Source organism: Glycine max, chromosome 12, assembly GCF_000004515.6.
Source record: "Glycine max cultivar Williams 82 chromosome 12, Glycine_max_v4.0, whole genome shotgun sequence".
Taxonomy (NCBI): Eukaryota; Viridiplantae; Streptophyta; class Magnoliopsida; order Fabales; family Fabaceae; genus Glycine; species Glycine max.
Window position 1 is genome coordinate 36,679,132 of NC_038248.2, and position 22,431 is coordinate 36,701,562.

Here is a 22,431-nt window from a genome sequence, read left to right on the forward strand (position 1 = left end):
TGTCACTTTTTTAATTTATTTTCGCTTTTTAAAGATTTGTACAAGAAACAGAAAAATAAAAAAATGTTGTATTTTCATGTTTCCTGTACAAATATTTAGAAACAGAAATTAAATTAAAAACGAAACACAATAAAATTTTAGTGTAAGTCATACATCAATGGCAAGAAGTCTTTAAAAATTTATTAACCATTGTATAAAATGAAAAAAAAAAAAGAACAATTTGATTCAATGAAATTGCATAAAATTTTGATTTGTTGGTCGTGGTCATGTCTAGAGTAATCCCTTAATCAATTCAATTATTGTTGGAAAAAAATGAAAAGAATAATGTTTTATTTCAGAGAAAAGAATAATCATTTGAAATTTGAGTTTGACAAAAAATGATTTTTAAATGTTTAAATTTTGTACCCTTATTTTAAATCAATAAAATAATTATTTTAAAAATTATATCAACGATAATTTATTAATAAATGACCGTACAAAATTACTTTGCACTATAAATGTATAATTATTAAATAAACGGGTAAGAATACATTCTCTAACATAAAATTTCTGAAGAATATGTTCTAGCATTTCTCACTCTAATCATAATCCAACATCTAGCCTTCAATCAATTTTAATAGTTATTCAAAGAGAGAGAGAAAAAGGCATTACCTTTCTTCTTCTTTTTTCCTTTGATCAAACAACATAGTTTTTAATGAAGGGGGGGAAAATAGGAGAGGAGGAAGAGCCGAAGAGGAGAATAGAGGGTGGGTAACTAAATTTCTGATGAAATATCATTTTTTCCGTAAGATTTCAGTAAATTTGGAAGAAAATTTATTATATTTCATGATAATAGAACAAATATAAAATGGAATAATTATATTATTTATAATGGTCTTATATATGTTTGACTTAATAGAATTGTCTCATGTAAGTAGAGATACCTATGGTTGGTAAAAGAAATTAAAAAAAAACAAATTAAACCAAAAAAACTAATATTTAAAAATTAAGATCCTGGTTTTATTTTTCTTTTCAAGTGAAATCCCGAAAGAGATGGAGGCAAAGTTTTCCATGGGACAGAAAAGTACTGCCCTTTTGTATAATTCCTACAAATAGCTCCTCACAAAAATTTACAAATAGGCTAAAAAAATGTAGGAGAATATATCAGCGGACATGATTTTGTCAAAAAGATGCCATCATGATGACATAGTTCCCAAAAACACGGTTGATGTCTTTTCAAATTGATTTTGCATAGTTAACTTTACCCGTTAAATATAAAAGGAAAATGATATGTGAACAATGAATGATTTTAAATATTCTATCAATATTTATTTTTTATCATATTATATTATTTATCATACTTACAAAAAATTCTCTCACTATATGCTAATTAATATTTTTGGGTGTCCAAATATCATTTTTCAATATAATAATATAATGTTGCCACAGAAAAGTAAATTTTGCTTCATATATGTCGGCAAGTCGCATAACTTACAAAAGTAAAATATATCGATAGTGCGAATTTTTGAAGAAAGAGACAAACAGAAAAGCAAAAAATAAAAATGTAAATACTATGAAAATTGTGAGCTATGTAAAGATGAAGAAAATTATATGAAATAACATTAAACATGTCTTCTTAAGCACTTGTCCTGAATTGCATTACTGATTTCAAGTTTCAACTTGTCATGAATTGTATCACTAGTGTCTCCACTAAAATTATTCTGAATGGTGTGTTTGCCTTGATCCCATCTTTTGTGGTCTTAATGGAATCCCTTCTTCTATATTTTCATCTTTTGCCTTGAAGAATTTGTCCCTTTTGTTAGGGATTGTTGCAATGACTGATTAGTGCGATACGATCAAGATAGCAAACATGTATTGCATCCACTTATCATACATATTTCATGCTGACGACAAAGTCCTAAGCCTAATGTTTATAATTGCAATTGAATTATGGATCTCCTAGACCACGCTATTGATATTTATGGTTTTGAGAACTTTGATAAGTCTAGAATGTATAAAAATGTTGATCTCACGAGTTAAGGAATGAGAAAATCAGATTCTTGGTGTTGATTATTGGGGAAGCATTGGGGTGCGTGATACAAAGACTAAACATACTTTAAGGATTTTGCAAGTATTGTGGAATGTGGACAAAGTAGAGGCTCAGAGAATGGAGGGAATATTTGTGCACCCTGTTGGAAGGATGACCCTCATTAATTCTATCCCTTATGCTATCCCTTCTTACCACACGTCTTTTGATCTTCTTCCAAAGAGAATAAGTGACTTCCTTGATGGGGTGAATGAATAGAAACTTCCCCCACAAGAGAGCAAACGATTCCCATAAACTTTCCTAGGGGAGGGCTTGGGGTTAATCAAGCCACTACTTGCCATTTGTCAAGATTGGATAGAATGTGTCCTAACAAAGAGAGGTGCCTTAGGGTAGAAGCTCACACTAGGTAACACTATCCCACATAAGGGAATAAATTATGGATTGCTCCAATTCCTAGAAGGCTATTGTTCACAAAAATAAATATCCTAGGAAGCTATTAATTAAGGGGCTTTTCAGCTTCATTCAAATTGGGTCATCGTTCGTAATGAAGATTTTAGTTCTTTCTCTTTTGTTATCTGGCTGGTTAAGTCTTAAGGAGACTTATTCAGTTATTCAAGGCCCTTTATCTTATGGGTAAGTGTTAAATAAAATATTAATAGAGACAAAGTAGCTAATGCTAAATAAAATATTAATAAAAAATATAAATAAACCTTCACCTGGAACTTTAGTTAATGTTTGGAGGTTTGTGTTTTTGGATGAAAAATGCATGGGTGAGTAGTGCCTTGGATTGGGCTGGGGACTTTAGTTGGTGTATGGAGGTTTTTGTTTTAAGTTGAAAGATGCATGGATGAGAGCATTTATATTTTGCACCTCTCATTTTGCATCCTGCACCCCCAAAAAATTCCAGTGGACAAAAGTACCCCTTTACAAAATACCCCCATTCTGGAATGACTATTCCGGAATATAGTTTTCCATATTTTGGAATATCTATTATGGAATAGGTTTTCAAAATGTTTATCCTATTATGAAATAATTATTTTAGAATATGAAATTATATTTCAAAATAATTATTTCGGAAGAGTATCTTATTCTTGAAACCTATTATACAATAGGTATTCCAAATATGATAAACTATATTATGGAATAATTATTTTAGAAAAGTATCCTACTTTGGAATAGCCTTTATGGAATAGGCTTCACAAAGTATCCTTCCATCTTTTTCATTGTCCTTTCTTCTCCATTTTTTGTTTTCACTTTTCACTCCTTTTTTATTTTTTCAAAACACTGATAGCATTGAGCAATTTCTCAATGGTTTTTGGTTTGTCACTGGATTTTCCCTAATCATTAATTTCATCCGCGTGATTTGCTCTAAGCTATGAGATCTGAGGGCTTTTTCTAGCTTTTATCTCACTTCACCATTTTTTCTATTAAATAGAGGTTTTGTTTTGTTTGTATGTGCCTGATGATTGAGTAACTCTGTGTAGGCTCAATGATCATCACGTTAGATTTTGCCTTCACCATTTTCTTTATTGCTTGGTCTTTTTTTACATTTTTTGTTCTTTCTTTTCACAAATGTTATGACGGCTGAAATACCAATTAAAACGTGTGAGATGTAAAATCTAGCGTGAGAAAGGTGCAGGGACTTTGCAAAGTAGGAGGGTTGATGGTAGGAGAGTTTGGCAAAGTTGTTGTCTTCCAGAGTTTGGGAGGTGGAGAATGAGGTGTTAGGATTGGGGGAAGGGAGGTGCTCTCATTAAGGGTAATTTGGTCTTTACCAAATTGCTTGCAAGGTGCGGAATTTAAATAAGGGAGTGTAGAATTCACATGCCATGGATGAGTAGTGCCTTGGATCCAATCTTTTTTTCAATGTTTTTGAGTTTGATCTGCCAAGTTCTTGCTTGGGCTACCCCTTGTTATATTGGATGTGTCATTGAGTCTGCTTGGTGACTTGGTCCTTGAAATATAACTGTAGGCTTGAACCAACAATAAACATAAAGAATCACCTCTTTTGTTTGGGTTACTAAATAACACTTTTTTATGTTGTGCCTCGGAATGATGCAACTGCCATAGAAACGTTTACACAAACATGCACATAGTCAAATGACTTTTTGGGCAACTGTTCCCCCTTTACCTTTTCAATTTAATATCTTTTATTGTACTTTAAATAGATATTATTAGTAGTAACAGTTGCTAACCAAACACCTCAAGATGCTGCTAGACCATACTATTCTATGTACCAGTTTCATTTACTTTCTCACAAATTAAAGGAATAGATCACTGACCAAACAATTAATTTAGAATTGTGGTAATACTAATTTTAGATTTTATTGTTTGTGGGTTTGATTTTATAGCAACTTAAAGCATCTCCAACGTGGATACTTCGTGAGTTACTTAAAATTAAGCATCGTTGCTTAATAAGGTTTTAGTATTATAGCAGATGACTTGATAGTGTGTTGTTTAAGTGGATTTTTTAAATAAACAGTTGTTGCTTAGTTCATGTTTACTAATTAAAGAACTATTTTTTTAATTTCAAAATGTAATGTGACTCAAGTTATTACTCGCTCTAATAACTTTAGTATTGGAATAATTTTTTGTGTAAAATTTTTAAATTTCTAACATTATAGAAGTTACAAATTTAAGATAAATAACTGATTTAAGTTATTATGCACTGTAGATGCTCTTATAAGATTTAAAACATTGGACATTTTATGCTAATCCCTATTTTGTTTATCTCAATCCGATGTATGGTCTCAAACCATTTTATGTAAAGCTGCTTCTTAATTTCAAATAAATTATTACATGGTCTCAAACTATTGTATGACTATGATCATGATCGATTTTCATATGATATATGATTGAATTTTTCAATTTGCGAAAAAGTTAATATGACTCATTTATGTTAACATAAAAATTGACCGAGATCATCATACTCTAAGATCATGTAATAGTTTCTGCTGAACTTCTCTTAGTTTTGCCAACTAACAGCGTGTTTAGTTGCCGTTCCCCCCCCCCCCCCCCGGAAGTCTCGACATAGCTTTTTTTTTTTCTTTTTGGTTGTGAAGGGACTGTCTGGTCTCGAACCTATGAACATTGATGGTATTGCAATAAACAACATTTTTTTTTTTTCATTTTTTCAAGGTTACGCAATGTATACCACAGTTGAGACAAAGACTAATTCCTTAAAGTACAAATATCCATACGTACGAACCTGGAATCAAACTTCTGATGGCATGTTTAAATAACATGATTACCTCCCCAACTATATTACACCACGTTGGTGTCTCAACAGAGCCTTTACATGGTATCCGGGCTTCAAAAGGAGAATCAAACACACAAGTATAATTGTCTCACCTACCACCTTTCAAACATGAAACAATACAATCCACAAAACAGTTCTCGTGCCTTAACATCGTAACCCTTCACACACCCTTTTCCTCGATCTTTGTTTCAAGCGTTTGTAGTCTCCCTGCCATGCCATATATGACGCTGCCTCGAGGATTCTCCATTGTGTTCCTCCTTCTTGCTCTGTACTGTGCATTAGACCCCTTTGAGCCCAGCCCCATTGTGGGTTTCCCTCCCTTTGACGTGCACAAAATTGACATGCCCGCATGGTCTGAGGTTCCTACGGACCGAGACAAAGACAACTCGTTGCTGAAATCGGAGCTCTTGTTTGTGAACCAAGTGCAAGGACCAGAGAGCATTGCCTTTGATCCTCTTGGTCGTGACCCTTACACTGGTGTTGCAGATGGAAGGATTTTGTTTTGGAATGGACAGTCTTGGACTGATTTTGCATACACCTCCCCCAATAGGTCACACTTCTCTTCATTCCTCCTCACTTTGCCAACTCAACTGCTAAATATTACAATTCTCACTTCTCAGACTAAAAAGCTAGGCTTCAACTCTTCTAAACACGTGTAAAAGTAAATAATCTCAATCTTTAATGAGAAAATTAAAAATTAATATTCCAACACATTCATGATTTGTTATACATATGCATGTAATATTAACTGTTGATTTAAAGACTTACTTTACCCTTTAAGGAAAGTTGCTCATTTTAGAGAAGCCGAATCTAAAAAGTTATATGTTATGTTATATATATATTAGCCATCTCAAGTAAAAGTGTTAATAAGTCTCACTTTACTTGAGAAAGAAAATTTTGAAGTCCTTTGAAGTTAACTTGTGCTAGAAGATTGAAAATAAGCTAGTGGGAGAATTAGGCTCATGTTCATGAGATCAAATCAAATCGGTCTTTGCAGTGCAAATTCACTGACTTGTCCCCTTGTGGGCACAATATTCTACTACCTCAGCTCATGAGAGCAATATAGAAATAATATAGACAATGTTTTAATAGTGCTAGCTTACTAACTTCGTGCTAAGTAACATTTATACTTTTTATCACTGCTCAAGACATCTTGATAATATATTTAGTTTCTGGCTATGACTATTGGAAGATAAAATCTAATTTTGGTGATAGTGATGTTGCTTTTTACCTCATTGTGGCTATATACATTTGCATTATCACATGATAATATTTACTGCATATTATTTGTAAATACAGGTCAGAACAATATAATCCTAAGGCATCTGCATCTCCAATGAGTTATGTCAAAACTGAGCACATCTGTGGAAGGCCTTTGGGACTCAGATTTGACAAGAAAAGTGGTGATTTATACATTGCAGATGCATATTTTGGGTTGATGAAGGTGGGGCCTCAGGGTGGTTTAGCAACATCTCTTGCAACTGAGGCTGAAGGGGTGCCGCTGAGATTTACTATTGATGTAGACATTGATACAGAGGGGAACCTTTATTTTACAGATAGCAGCACAAACTTTCAGAGGAGGTAAGCTTACATCATTGATTACATGTGAATACGACACATTTTGAGTATATGACTATATGAGAAGTAATAAAATAAAGCCTAAAGCACCCTCATTTTGCCATGCTTAATATATATACTTTTGGAATGAAAGGAATTGTATTACTATCCATGAAGAATGATATTACTGTCATAATTTTTCACAATACTTTTTCATTGAACCTTTTCTTTATCTCTCTAGTTTTCGTAAAAATTATTGTGACGACATTGCGTGAGAATAGTACTACACTATTACCCGGGCATTAATATACTTGTGACAATATTGGTTGATTGGAGGCTTCCATGAAGGTAGCTGAAATAAATCCAAAACTACAGTTAGTCTATGTGGATTTTTTCTTTCAAAACCGATGCAGCTAATATGGTACTTTTTTGTTTTTTTCCCAAAACTCTTTACCTTATGCTGCTTGAATTATTGAGTGAAACTGTGAATATATATAATGCTGGAATTGCAATATATGCATCTTCGGAAGATGTTCCAATGCAGAAGGAACCGATAAGTAGGATTAATAATTGAAATAAATGTCACTTTCTTGACACTTATCTGATACTGAAGAAGAATAAGACATAAAAAAACATTCCACAATTTGTGGACAATAGAGGGAAATTTATGCAGGGGAACACCATAACATAACCTTAAGATCGTATCTAAATTGCATATACAGGATTTTCTTAAGATTTTTCCAATTTAATAAACTTTGGTGACAACTTCAAATTTAACTCTTATTTCTTTAATGTTTGTCATTGAGTAATGACTTCTTGCGGTGTAGTTCTAATGTAATGACTACAACAACTGGATTTTGCACTTAATTTGTTTGCATGGCAATCTCCATTGACGGGAATTAAGCCTATTGGGAACCCCAATATAATGCAGTCACAAAGGTTTTTGATATATGAAAAAATTGTCTCAAAGATCTTTAGCTTGAATTTGGAATTCTTAAACAGTGATGTTATATTGTTTACACTGGCTTGCTTTGTCGATTCTGACATAATTCTGCATGCAGCAATTTCATTCAGCTGGTACTATCTGGTGAGGCTAGTGGCAGGGTTTTGAAATACAAACTGCCACTAAGAAACCACTGTTCTCATGAGGAACGTTCAATTTCCAAACGGCATCTCCTTAAGCAAGGATGGTACCTTCTTTGTCTTTTCTAAAGGGATGATTGGAAGGTGAGTCTAATATTTCGCATAATTTCATAACCCCTTTCTATTTTCTCTAAATGTGGTGCAAAAGATACTAATTTGGTTATTTAGTTTATAGTTATTTTTAGCAGATACCAATTAAAAAATTCCAGTAGATCTCTACCTGGGCTATAAATCCTTTTCTGAAGCTCGTTCCAGAATTGAAATGGTAAGAACACGCTATCCTGACACTCCTCTTTTAACACACTTTCTCATTGGTTAAAATTTATTAAAAATGACAATTTTGTGAGTCTTATATCATATTCAATATTTTTCTCCTAATTTTATAATTTTTAATAAATTTTAACATATTAAAAAGAATGTGTTTAAAGGAATATATTAGAGAATATGTTTTTAGCACTCCTCAATTCAAAAAACTTCCATCGTGACATTATATTTCATTGTATAGGTTACGTAAGTACTGGCTAAAAGGAGATAAAGCTGGAACTTCAGAGATCTTAGCAATCCTCCCTGTTTTCCTGACAACGTGAGTTAATGGAAATGGTGAGTTTTGGGTGGCTATCCATTGTATAGAAGGTATATGTACAGTTACCTGAATAGTCTATACCCAAAAATGAGAAAAGTCATACTCAAGCTACCTATTCCAACAAGAATTCAATACATGTTTCATATTGGAGGCAGGTTCCATGCAGTAGCTGTCAAGTATAGCCCTGAAGGTAAACTTCTGCGGATATTGGAGGACAGTGAGGGGAAAGTTGTGAGAGCTGTGAGTGCAGTGGAGGAGAAAGACGGTAAACTTTGGGTGGGAAGTGTTCTTATGCCTTTTATGGCAGTTCACAACTTGACATGATCCCAAAAACATTAGATTCTTCCCACATAAGTCACTCAGGATGAGCAATAGTTTACCTTGAATTCCCAGTTGAAGAAATCACATTATTTTATTTCCAACTTTTCTCCTCATTTTATTACAATGTCACTATAAGAAATAGATCTATAAAAATAGAGCAGCATTTAAGCTATGTTTGCTCAGCTTCTCTGGAAGTAAATTTAATTTCTCTTTTGTCTTGGTCTTGGATGGCTGTTTTTTAATACGACGGAATAACTCCAATATATTTGATTATGTATGAGAATTAAAAGGATTAGAACAAGTGCCTTGCAAGTGCTACTTAGTACTTACAGCACTGATATATCGTGGTCTCTCTTACAAATAGAGAAGAAATAAAGGGAGAACAGAGAAATATTAGTTGCCAACCAAGGGATGCCATATTACAGTAAAGAATCATTTTATTATTGTATTTCCATTTCTTCCGTAAAATTATTTATTGAATGGGCACATGTCTAACAGAAAGATTCCCCGTTTGGTTACAGAAAACCTTCCAATCCCAGCAACACAACCACCTATGAAATTGGAGTAGTAGCAGTAGGTAACTGAATCTAAGTACATATATGCACTATATGGTATGACAAGTAGACTAGAAGCTTTGGACCCAAATGCACAAAACAAAATAATGGACAAAAAAAGCGCAAAACAAAAATGTGGGAAAATCACACCCATAGCAGCTGGCTACATCCCATTCAAGCAAAGATGGCCTTCACTTTAGACTTTTTACATCGAAGAGATTTCCATTGGATCTGCATCAAAGCATGTGCAAGCAATGTGTAAATAGACATTTGGAAGTTAACCTAAAAAGTCAGCATAATTGCTATTAGCAAATAATAAGAAAGATATACAGATAAGTTGTCGAAGAAAAATTAATTAATGTTGTCATTATTCCACCTAACGAGATCCGATTAACAGATGGTTGTCTAGTAAATGAAATAACAAGTTGTAATCTCACTTCATTGCTTTGAGAAATCTTGCTAGCAACAAAAACGTGGGCTTCTTCATTGACAAGAGGCGAATCTAGAATGCTGTCCAAAAGTTCCAAGCATCCAGCATGCTGTTTCCAGTAATTTTCCTACAAGTGACATTTCATGTAATCAGTTACAAAGTATGACCTAAAAAAATATAACCAAGCCTTAGACAAACAACTGCTTTATTTAGATTAGCATGTGAAAAGAGATGTATAAATTACCAAAAAAAACAAAAAAACAAAGAATCATTTGACTACAGAATGTACATTTTGGTATTTTATAAGACTGTAGGTTGAACTCTCAAGCATTTTGCATAAGAGGAAAGATACGAATAAATACATTGTCATAGCACACGGACATTGACTTGACTGGAAAGATTTAAAAGCTAGGCAAGCTAATTTTATCTACACTCCACGTTTACCATTTGGTAGGCCTTAACATTTATCAGCATCAGCTACGTTTTGCTCTACTACTCTAAAAAGGTCACATACAAAGGCAATTCATAAAACTCTAATACCATTCACTAACCCCGCCACTGGGTTTCTCAACCCTTTTTCTTGTTTAAAGTCAAGACAACAGAGAACCCTTAATTTCTTTTCAAAAACTTCTGTTTCACCTTTCAGAAACTTCACCACACATGTAAATTTCTAATAATAGATAAAAGGCAAAACCAAAAAGTTTGGCACAGTATTGATTGTAATAACAAGCAAATAACACAGTTCTTCCATCATAACGTGAAGCAGTCCCAATTCAAAATCCCTGCATTTGTCTAATAGGAATCCTTAATCCCTCATTCATCAAATCAACAACTTAGCGTGATTGGATGAGTATTTGCAAGATTAATTTTGAATGAAGTTTATTTTGCAAAATTGCTATAAAATATAATGTGATTTATGTATAAATGGTTTTATTCTAAAAGCAAGTTAGCAGTAAAAAAATTTATGTAACCTAAAAACGGTAAAGGTTAAAATTGTTTCAACTTAAAATCAATTCCTCCAAATGAAATCAAACATGTACCTAAACTCATAACATGATTCTAAATGATCAAACGTGAAACCAAACTACTCTCAATTGAAGATGCCATAGACGGACCAACTTCATTTTCTTTTCTGACCCAAAAGAAACTAACCTCTTATTGAACAGAATTCAACTCTTCTACTCTCACTTAGAACCCACAAGGCCACCCAAAACTAATCCTAAGTCATAACTTCACAGGCTTGTACAAATTCAATAGCAAAAAAAAAATAATAATAAATAAACATTATAAACCAATCAACAGAGTTAACCAAAACCAGCAACACAATAATAAAAAGCCCTGCTAAAACAAACAAAAAAACGAAATAATAAAATCCAGCCAACCAAACACATCACTATCACCTCTTTCCCCTTTTCCTAATCCAAAGATAACCCAAAACAAAACAACAAACGTAACAGTAAACCATCCAATGGATGTAATTTAATTGGCAATACTGCCTTGGGCGAGGGATCAGTAAGAAATTTTAAGTGTAACTAAGTCTTGATGGAGGATTATTCTCATAGTCGGTCATAAACACAAAAGCTTGTGGGGATATCATAAGCCCCTAATTACGGTGTACCAAATTAAAAAAAAAAAAAAAACGCAACAGCAAAAGCGTACCTCTCCTGTGCTTGACAACAACTTTCGCACCGTTCTGACCGGTCCGGGTAACCGGTCTAACCCGCTCCGCCCCCTCCACCTCCACCGTCGGAAACAAAACCCCATCAATCCCCTGAACCGAGATCCGTCCATCGGTGTAAATATCCGGGTCGAACAAATAAGCCGACCCGTCCCCGTGCCCGAATTTAACGGACCCATCAGCTTCTTGCGCCACCACCTTATGCGGCAACCGTAGGGTATCGTAGCGAACCTTCCCGAACCTTCTAACCGCATTGTACATGCTCTCTTCGGTCTGGTACTCCGGTATTATGTGATAGTACATTATCTGCTCCGGCGCCCCCGGTTCGCTTAATTGCTCCGTTGTCAACTTCGCCATCGCTTCGTCGTTTGGGGCCAAAACGGTGAGCACGTAACCCTCCGAAACTAAACGACCCATTTCAACGGCCAACGACGTTAGGTTTACGAGAATGTCCGCCATCTCGTTGTACCCGCCGTAGTGGAGGAGCGTGTGGATGAAGTCCTCGACTTGTCTTTCTCCGTTGAAGTGGTGGTGCGGGCCGCCTGGCCCCGGCGCCGGCGCCGGGGCCAGGGCGGGTCCCGGAGCCATCGCGTCGTAAATCGGAAGTTCCGGGGAGGAACCGGGTTTCACCGGCGGGGGAGGTTTCTTTAGACGGTGGGTTCTCGGGTCGATTTCCGGCGAGGGTTCGGGTTTGACGGCGGTGATGGAGCGGAGGCTGCGGCGGCGGTTGAAGTCGTCCTCGACGGAGCGGGGGAGGAGGAGGCGGTCGATGCCGTGGATGACGCCGTCGGGTCGGGTCACCACATCCGGGTGGGTAACCTTGGCTTCGTCGACGGTGGTGAGATTTTCGGAGAGCTTGAGGTTGTGGTCGGAAAGAGAGGTGACGTGGCGGGTTAGGGTTTTGGATCCTATTTGCGCGGGGGTGATGTGAGAGAGGAGGAGCGTCTGGAGGGAGTGAAGATTGGCGGGTTCGAGAAGAAAGCGCTTGAAATCGGGGTCGAGGTTGCGGTCTAAGGCTTCGTTGGTCGGAGCGAAGATTGTTATGTTGTGAGTGGCGACAGTGTCTTCTAGTTTCTGTAACAACATGGCTTTTTCGACAAGCTCCGCGAGTTCCGTGTAATGCGAGTCCAGAAGAGCGACGAGGATTGAGTTTGAGTTAATCTGAGCCGTCGGTGACGGCGACAGCGTTAACGCTTGTGGGAAAACAGAGACAAGGAAGAGAAGGGAGAGGAAGATGCGGTGGCCGGAGACGCCGTAGATGCGGCGATCCATGGCGGGAATGCGGTGGGAAAGTGAACCAACCAACACAACACTTCACTTTGTCACTGCTATGCTACCTGGTAGTAAGTATCTTACAGCGCAGAAGCAGAAACGGTACCGTGTATTGTTCATGTGGGGTTTGGCTTGGTCGGTAAATAACTAGTATAATTATAAATACAGTACGCAATTTTTGTTTAACGTGTGTGTTGGTTCTGATTTAGTTTTTTAATCTCGTGGTTTTTGTGTGATTGAGAGAGGTTTTCATTTTTGACTCAGTAGTATGGAGCGACAATAATTCTCGTAATACGTGTTAAAAAGATTACACGTGTGTTATTCTCGTATATCTAATTTTAATATTTACACAACACTCTGACACATATACAAGACATGTTCATGTGAGGTGGTGAATGTATTAGCTATTATCTATATCGGTATTTTTAGTTATTGGTTAAAAGATTAAAAAAAGAGAAGTTTTTATTGAGATACATAATATTATTGGTTATATTTTTTTTAATTTCTTAACCAATGTTTAATTTGTATCCGGAATTTAATTAACTAGCCTAGCCACCACCCCAACAACAATGGTAGCATGCTATTAAACCTTTCATCTTTGATCTTTTGAGAGAAGCTGCGAAATATTTGCAGGGACATACCATTCATTCTTGCACCCAAGTTAACGAAGAAGAAAATACTGCACTCTAGTTAATGTTGGTGGTGCCCACTTGGCATTCGGTTCTCTTTCCCTATCATTGTCAAATTCATATATGCTTATTTTCCCCGAATAAATACCACTTTGTTAAACATTTTGTTCCTCACATCATCTCACCTTTATGCATAAATGACAATTCTCAATTAAGAGGCTTCATAGTTTCGTTACTACTATTAAGTACACTTATTAGAGTAAGCTAAAAATAATATTTAAATGACAAAAACTTGCTTATGTAATACCAAAGGATTTTGGAATAAATAGAATATTTACTTCTTATTTTTTGGAAAAATTTAAATTATATTAAATCCAAAATGATATAACAATAAATGAAGTATCCGCAGTCACAGAAAATCAAAAGTTTCCCTAATACAAAAAGGTCTATATCAAATTTAATCTTGTTAATAACCTCTACTAAAAAAATTGATAATCTTCAAAAAAATCAATTTGTTACTGGATACTTTAGTTATGTGATTTATAGTATTTTTCTTAACCTTTGATCGAAATTTTTCCAGTGTTTTAAAATTACTCTCGTGTCCCAACGTGAACTGATATTAATACATCCATTATAACAACCAAAATCTACATCTGTTGGAGAAAACGTGAAAAATAATACATAGGATGGAGAAATCAAATGAATAGTATGAGATTTGAGAAGAAAAGTTGCATAGATTGGGTAGAGAAATGTGAAAGGAAAGTGATGGATCCGAACCTCTTTTTCTTTTTCTTGAAGTGAAATAAACATATGGCCATGGCCTAGTTAGGACTTACTAGGGCCTCTTGTCCAGATGTCCCTCGCCGGCGGGCACTTGCTATTTCTTCATTTTATATTTTCATTTTTTTATTATCTTTTCCTTTAATGAGAAAGCTTCTACTATTTATTAAAAAAATGTTCTACTATCATTTGATTAGAAAATTTAAATAAAGAATGAATTTTTTTAAAAGTATTATACATAAAGTACTTGATATTTGTAAGAGAAATAACTTTGATGTATATATAAATTTAATGATGCCCAATTAAACTATACGAATATAAATGATAAATGTTGAAATGATATATTCAATAACTATGTAAAAAAAATCATTCAAAAATCATTGTGTAAAGACAAAAAATGATTCATCATTCAAGTAAAAGTAAAAATCCTTGAGTAAGCTAAACTACCTAAAAAAATGGCTAGGAAAAAAAATTAATGATAGCCGGTGTGCTAAACACAACTACGAATTATGGTATGGCTTACTGAGTTTAGTCTATAAGCTTAATTCAATAGCGGTGGCTACAATTACGTACCATGAATATGCCCTATTTTCTTTTTTCTTTTTTGAAAAAAAGTTTTATCGAGGGAGCAGTGGATTTTACTAACAAAATCATATTTTTAAATTTCGATTTATCAATTTATTTAAAGATAATAATAATAATAATAATAATAATAATAATAATGATAATAATAATAATAATAATAATAATAAAACATTTTTATATGAATAAATAAAACATTTTGAAATACGTCACTCTTGCTTCCACCATCCTTTTGTTGTGTACCCCTGGCGCGTGCGTGCATTAACACTACACTATCTGAATTCTGACATTGCATCCAAAACGTCGGTGGCTCTAAATCTAGATTATTTAAATTTATTTTCAAAAGATTAATTGAAAATTATCCTATACATTAAAATATTTTTATTAATTTTAATTTATTAAATAAAATTGTTAAATTTTTTTATATTTTTAAAATATTGAATATTTATTTTAATTTTGATGCATCACTCTTACATAATGTTTTATATTATCATGTAATGATTATTAACACATCATTAAAAAATGATTTTTTTAGTGTATATAACCATCAAACTTAATTAATTATCCAACAACATATCATTAAACCATCTGCGTGATATAGTTGGTTATCATAATAGAATCAATAAGATTAAACATAATTAATGAATGGTTGTATTTCTTAAATATGTTAATAGAGATTCAATTATTTCTTTATGGGTAAAGAAAAATAAATAAAAGAGATAAAATTTACTTCCATGATCTCTATGTTACCGGAGTTAGTTTCATAACTTCCAGATGGGAATATCTTTCTTGCTTCTAGTAAAAAAATAAAACCTGAAAATTATATTATTAATATTCAAAATTTAAATCTAAACAGTACTTTCAATAACATTTATACAGTATGGTCAAACTTAATTATTTTTTCCCCTTTTTCCTTCCTAAGTTATTCTTTGCATATATCAAATTGGTCTTCATGAATACTAATGACTTTAATTATCAAGAAAATGACTTTATGGACGTATTTCTAACGAAAATATGACTTTAATTACCAAGAAAATGACTTTATGAACGTATTCTTAACAAAAATATGACTTCAATAACATATGTTTATCAGATTTTGGATTGACTTGGTTGTTTAGAAAATATGATAGGAAAACTTATACATAAAACAAGTATCATATTTTTTACCCCTTAAGATTTAGTCAATTATCAACAACTAATTATTTTAGATTGCAGGTCAGTGTAGATAAAATTTTCAATAAATACTTATTAAAGAAGAAAATAAAGAGTTAAATTGAATTGAAATTGTTACATAAATTAAAATTAATTTACCTAAGTCAATTTTGGGAAAGATTATATGCGAAAGCATCTAAAAATTGAGATGTTTAGGTTAATAAAACTCACGGAAAAAAATTATTTCCTAATTTTTTTTTTCTCTAAATAGTATTTTGTCAATAGTTAATGTTCCTTTTTTTTTTTCTGCCTTCCTAGAATTATTCATTGCATGCCCCAAATTGGTCTTGAATCCTGATGTAATGATGTTGATACTAATGACATTATGAAGAAAATGACTTTATAAACGTATTTGTAACGAAGCATATGTCTACGATATTGCTAGGTAATTTAGAAATTATGATTTGATACAAAACTGATTATGTCGAAAAATTATGCAGATATCAATACCGGCCTCATAAGATTTAGTGATTTATCAACTATGACTTTGTGCTTATTATAACCCAATGTGAATCTTGTTGTATCATAAGTCAGATTATATTATTTTTGTTAGACTTAAATATATATTTTTTTATGTAAGTTAATGTTTTTTATTTTTAATTCTTTGTTAGTTTATTTTTTAAATTTACTTTCTGTAAATTTATATTTTTTTAATTTTTGTCCCTGTTGGATACTATGTTGATTTTTAATTTTTGTAAGTTTGTATTTTCTTAATTTTACTTCCTATAAACACAAATTTATGGAGATGGTAAATGAAAAAAAATTAAAATCTTATAGGAATTAAAATTGAAAAAATATAAATTTACAAGAACTAAAAATAAAAAAAAACTCACAGAAACTAAAATTAAAAATGTCAATTTAGACTTACAGGGACAAAAATTAGAAAAATAGATAAAAAGAAATGAAAAAGTGCTAACACATAGAAACAAAAACATATTTAAGCTTTTTTAATAAATAATCATAAGAAAAAAAATAGTTAATTAATTTTTTTATAAAAGTTAAAATGAACTTCTAATCCATTTTTTAGAAAAGTTAGAAGAGAAAAACTTTTTAAAATATTGAGATATATAATTTAATGTTATCTTATAAGTTAAGAGAAAAATCATGTAATAATTTTGATAAAAAATTTCATTATGTATTATATCAAGTTTTTACATCAAGCATGAAAGAAAATTCAATTATAAGATGACTTAGATATAATTTTTGTTTCTATAAGCTTATATTTTTTTTAATTTCGGTCCTTGAAAAATATTTTATTTATTTTTAGTGTTCCTGAAATTGTATTTTTTTTAATTTTGATTCTATAAATTATTTTATTCATTTTTAATCTATGCAAGTTTACACTTTTTTAATATTAGTCCCTTTAAATTTGCACATATAGGAACTAAAATTGATAAAATACAAACTTAGAATAAAATTGAACAAAATAACTTATAGGAATTAAAATTGAAAAGACCCAAACTTATATATACTAAAAATGAACAAAATAACTTACAAAAATTAATATTAAAAAATAAAAATTATTAAAAACATATTTAAGTCTTATATGAATTAGGGAGGGTTGACCCTCAGAGAGGCGAGGAATGAAGATTACTTCTTCTATAAAAGACCCAGAATAATATGTTAGGATTTAGGAGGCAGTATATTAGAAGCATGAGGACACTAATAATTGACATATGGGCATGGATATTAATTTGCAAATCTCATTAGTAACAATAAATAAAATCTAAAAGAATAAAATAATGAGATAAATCTTTCCATGAGCTAAAATCATAGACTAATTTGTTCAAGCTCTCTCATAACTTATCTAAAATATGAAAACATTTATAATTAGTTAATGAACAACACGTAAGCTCATTTTATTTTTTTATTCTTATTTTCTTTTCTTAAAAATACCCAAACAGATCCAAAAAGAGTGATTTATCTCTAGAAGTAGAAGAAGGAAACACAGCAATTCATGTAAAGATTATCTGAGGAATATCTATAAATAAGTTTACAATGTGAATATACAATCATATATAGGTTCCTAAGTTTCAAACGAAAGAGACCACTGCTGCCTTTTTTAAGTTTTTTTATTTCCAATATCACAATTGTTGGTCTTCTTCTGCAGGCCAATGGATTATCACTTGCCTGGTCTGCGCCAGCCAATAGGCAATGCATCACATCCATGGAATTTCACATCCCCAATGGGCAATTCTATTTCTACCTGATACCATAGAAACATCAATCAGCACAATATTCTTAACAACACTCAATCGGGTAAACAACCAGCACACGCAAGCAATGTTATGGTATATTAAGAACTAATGAGAGAGAAGATTTCAACTTCAAAACACAATGGATTAGCAAAATATCTGCCATGCTTCTTTATTAAGGCAAAAAAATCCATATCAAGCTTCCAGCTGAAACATTAATAAATAGCTATTTCATTCAACAGCAAAATCTTACGAGCACAAGCATACAAATATTTAGTTCCGATGCAAAATCTTACGAGCATACAAACGAAGATTACAATAGAGAAAGACAACAAGAAAATGCAAGTAATATCTACGAAGAATGTGTGAAAAAGTAATTGCATTATAAAAGGAAATAGTTCTGATGAGGTTGTAATCAAAACACGTAGGATCTTTAGTTCTTCACATTAAATAAAAAATTTCAGTATAATAAATTTTTTACCTTTTGGACAAAACAAATTCAGAGTTCAAGCAATTCCTTCTACATGCCTAGTTCGAACTAGAGCCTGCAGCACAAGAAGCTTTTGTGTTATTGTCTCTCAAAAGACCGTCCCCTTCATTGCCTGGTGTTAAAGTTTGACCATTATATTCCTGAACTGAACCATCCTCTATATTACTGGGGGCAGAATTGCTATTGCTTCTATTATTGTCGCTGGTCTCCAGGCGTTCCATCATGCGTGACACAGTTGCAATCCCTGCATTAACTTCTCGCCTAACTTCAGATCCAAGGTCAGACATAGTGTTGTTCCGAGAGAACCATCTCTCCTTCCACCCTCTTGTGCTCTTGGAAATTGACTCCTTGTATCTGAAAGACAAGAAAAATAGAAGTTCAAATTACAATGGGAGAACTCCTCAATTGTACTGCACCACACCCACTTGTGACAAAGGATAGTCCACTACCTTGTTGATACAGCATTCAGTTTAGATTTCAGAGATTCTGAAAATGATTGTAATTCTGATGGCCCTGCTCTGTCTTGACTACTTGGAGATGACTGATTAGGAGATCTCCTGTATGATGTTTCGGACGTAACAGTTGAGAACTTCTAAAGCTTGAATACTAGGCAATCATGAATTTGAAAACATTAATATGATCCAGAAATTCAAAAACGAAAATGAAGATTACCTATTGTTGTAAGATGATCCCTGATGATCTGTAGCAAGAGCAGTAGATCCAGATCCTGAAGCAGACACCTGTTCTGCTTGAATAGGCGGAACTAAAGTCAGCTGTGATGATTCTTCTCCAGTTGCAGGAGTTGGAGACAGATTGGCAACAGCAATTGTAGGAATTGGTTCATCATCCCCCCTCTGAGATGGAGAGGAAGAAGCAGGAGCCATGGGAGGTGAATTAGGATTAGTTGAAAAAACCAAAAAATGTGGGCGACCTTGAGCTGATGACCTGTTTCTCTGGCCTTCTCTTCTAGCAATGTGGCGTGCTCTTCCCATCGCTGCTGCAGCCGCTAAGTGTTGGATTATACGCTCTTCAAGATCAGCGTCACTAGCTCCAACTGGCAACTGCATGAGAACTTACAAATTACACCATGCATGATAACAGTACAAAATGTTTCCAAACTAGTATAAGTAGACTACATACATGTTGTAACTCAAAATCCCCCAGTGTTGGATGATGAAATATTGTGGCATTTCTAGATGGATTGAACCTAAAGTTTCGCTCTCTTTCCACTGCCTCAAGTAATTCTTGGCTGCAAATACAAAACAAAAACATGTGAGTAAATCTCAAAAACAAATAATGACAGGAACAGAGGAATAAAATAAACAAGAATAAAGAACATAGAAAAAACTACAAACCTTGTTGGATCTTTGAGACTGATAGGCTGCCAACACATGGGGCACTGGGAGCTTCTTTGACACCTACAACATAAAAGTTGGAATTGAATACAAAGTCTATCCTCCAAATATTGTTACGTGATTCAGACAACAATTGGATTGTGGCTGCTGGCACAGATTTAGCCAGTGCTTGTTCCCTTGATACCAACATTGCTTTTTGTCTAGGACAAGAAGTTCAAGAAATTAAAGAATAAACCACAAGACAAGGAAGCAATATGAAAATATGTATATAACATATTTGTGAACCCCAACAGGAGCATGTTAGCAAATAAATGTCCATATCTACAGACTTCAAAAATCAGAGTATCAATTTCAACAATTAAAAAATAAGTGCAACTTTAACTCATCAAACACAGACTAGAAGACAGTCTAAGACATTCCCTTTATTTAGAGGAACATTTCACTTGGACATTCCCTTTTTGATTCTGGAATGCTAACAATAAGTTCCTGTTATTACTGGTTTATGGTTTATAAAATTTGTTAGGTATGACTATAGATCAATAGTGTCTCAAACAATGATAATATAATGACTTCAGGGAACATGTCATGGGTTGCTGACCTAAACCTCGAAAACCATTGGCAATGACATACTCAAGTACTAGGTCTTTCATGGCTGCATACTCATCTTATTTATTTACTAAAAGCAAGGCCAATGAAAGTGGGACTCCAGAACTGTGAATGCTTCCAACTTCAAACAAATAACTTCCATCGCATGAAATAAATTCATGATACATTCCCTTTCAGCTGATAGAGACATCTTATTTTAAATTGGGCACCAGATTTGTGATTTCCTTCAAAATCATTACAAAAACAAACTTTATCAAGGAGCCCTTTCTTCAAGCATATCAGGAAAAACATACAGCCACACAAACTGGTTACTTGAGAAAACCACATCAGTGACCAAGAAACATTGCAGCAGCTATAACAGTAGTAGCAGTACACAGCAATAATAATAAGTAAGCAAAGCACGCATCATTACCGACACAGTACAGTCCCGTCAAAATTAATCCCCATGATTAACCCAAAAGAATCAATTAATGAAAAGCCAAATAGTAATACCATTCGAGAATGCACTGAAGATGAAACTCATGCTTGCAGCTCGTCACCTGCAACAACAGGGACATAAGAGTAGCTAGATCATCAACAGAGTTGACTTCACACAGTCATCACTAAAACAACATCTAAATTAACATACCGTGGAAGGATCACTATCACAGAAAGCTTCAAGGCATATACTGCAAGCATCATCACAAGCGTCCTGAATTCCACCCTCCACAAAAGCAGCGGCAGAAGTCAAATGCGCCTCAGACTTGTTATTATTATCATCATCATTAATAATATTATTCTCTTCCATCCCAGCACCCTACAAAAACAACACCACACTGAAATCGACACAAAACAAAAAAAGCCGCTCCAAAAAAAACAAAACAATCGAATCAACTCACAGAAAAAAGGATCGGAACACAGCAAACATAAAAAATCAAACAATAACTCGCGAGGAATCAGATCAAATTAAGAATCTCGGAAGAAACAAGCAGAATCCCTAAACAAAAACGACAAAGCGCGGAATAAAAGAGGGGGGAAATTGAGAGCAAGCAGCGGAGTAATCGAAACGGTGTTACCTCCATGGAAATCACAAGACGAGGTTGCAAACTCAAGATGCGATGAAAAGGAAACCCTAGCGGGTGAGAAAGAGTTATAGAGAGAGAAAGTGAGTGTGAGAGAGAAGTTTTGTCAAGTTTTCTACGGTGCGGTGTGGGGTGAGTGTATATAGGTGCAGGCAAAGTGAAAGGGGTTACCCATTCCTTTTATTTTTTTTTATTTTTTATTTTTTACTTTTTGGAAGAAACCAACCAACCAAATCACTCACTACATGATGATGAGATGCACGAATTTTAAAGTAAATTTAATGATCTATAAATTTGGTTTTATAAAAAGAATAATATGAATATTTTTGCAAACTTATTTTGCTGTAAAACAAACAGAGAGTCAGCTAACCTTACCACAGCTCAAGTCGGTCTTGGTCCTCCACTTTCTCTTGGACAAGTCTCTCACCTTACGCGTCACTCTCCTATGGGTCAACTCATCAACTTGTGAAATCATCATCTACTACGTGGTTGAATCATGGTTTATTTGGCTCTCAGATTATACTTTTAAGATAATGAAATTATAATTATTTTGAATTAATTAATTTAATCTTAAAATATTAGGTCAATTCAAAATATCCTAATCTGGTCATGACCAATTTCATTTTAGTTAACATCGTTAATGGAAATAAAATCACCTGTTCACCTGTTTGTAAGAGAGAAAAGTGTAAATAACTTTT

The 22,431-nt window shown here is 33.6% G+C and overlaps 3 protein-coding genes across 3 annotated transcripts; 1 reads left to right on the forward strand and 2 right to left on the reverse strand.

The window, feature by feature from the left end:
• The first annotated feature begins 5,107 nt into the window (after nt 1-5,107).
• On the forward strand, nt 5,108-8,936 carry LOC100793036 (protein STRICTOSIDINE SYNTHASE-LIKE 3). The gene is given in 6 exon segments (XM_014765019.3): nt 5,108-5,835; nt 6,585-6,866; nt 7,904-7,969; nt 7,971-8,069; nt 8,491-8,611; nt 8,614-8,936. Coding segments are annotated over 6 exon segments (1,185 nt in total). The 5' UTR covers nt 5,108-5,497; the 3' UTR covers nt 8,893-8,936.
• A 372-nt stretch (nt 8,937-9,308) lies between these two features.
• LOC100782264 (fasciclin-like arabinogalactan protein 15) lies at nt 9,309-13,262 on the reverse strand. Its single transcript, XM_003540230.5, has 3 exons — nt 11,533-13,262; nt 9,881-10,000; nt 9,309-9,674 (listed from the first exon to the last, which is right to left on the reverse strand). Exons 1-2 carry the CDS (start codon nt 12,821-12,823, stop codon nt 9,927-9,929), a joined length of 1,365 nt encoding a protein of 454 aa, XP_003540278.1. The 5' UTR covers nt 12,824-13,262; the 3' UTR covers nt 9,309-9,674; nt 9,881-9,926.
• Nucleotides 13,263-17,980: 4,718 nt separating this feature from the next.
• LOC100780275 (E3 ubiquitin-protein ligase RHF2A) lies at nt 17,981-22,002 on the reverse strand. Its single transcript, XM_003540226.5, has 9 exons — nt 21,728-22,002; nt 21,301-21,468; nt 21,165-21,211; nt 20,067-20,129; nt 19,852-19,960; nt 19,384-19,772; nt 19,161-19,268; nt 18,703-19,065; nt 17,981-18,232 (listed from the first exon to the last, which is right to left on the reverse strand). The coding sequence occupies exons 1-8, from the start codon at nt 21,731-21,733 to the stop codon at nt 18,750-18,752; spliced, it is 1,206 nt and encodes a 401-aa protein (XP_003540274.1). The 5' UTR covers nt 21,734-22,002; the 3' UTR covers nt 17,981-18,232; nt 18,703-18,749.
• Between the last annotated feature and the right edge of the window lie 429 nt (nt 22,003-22,431).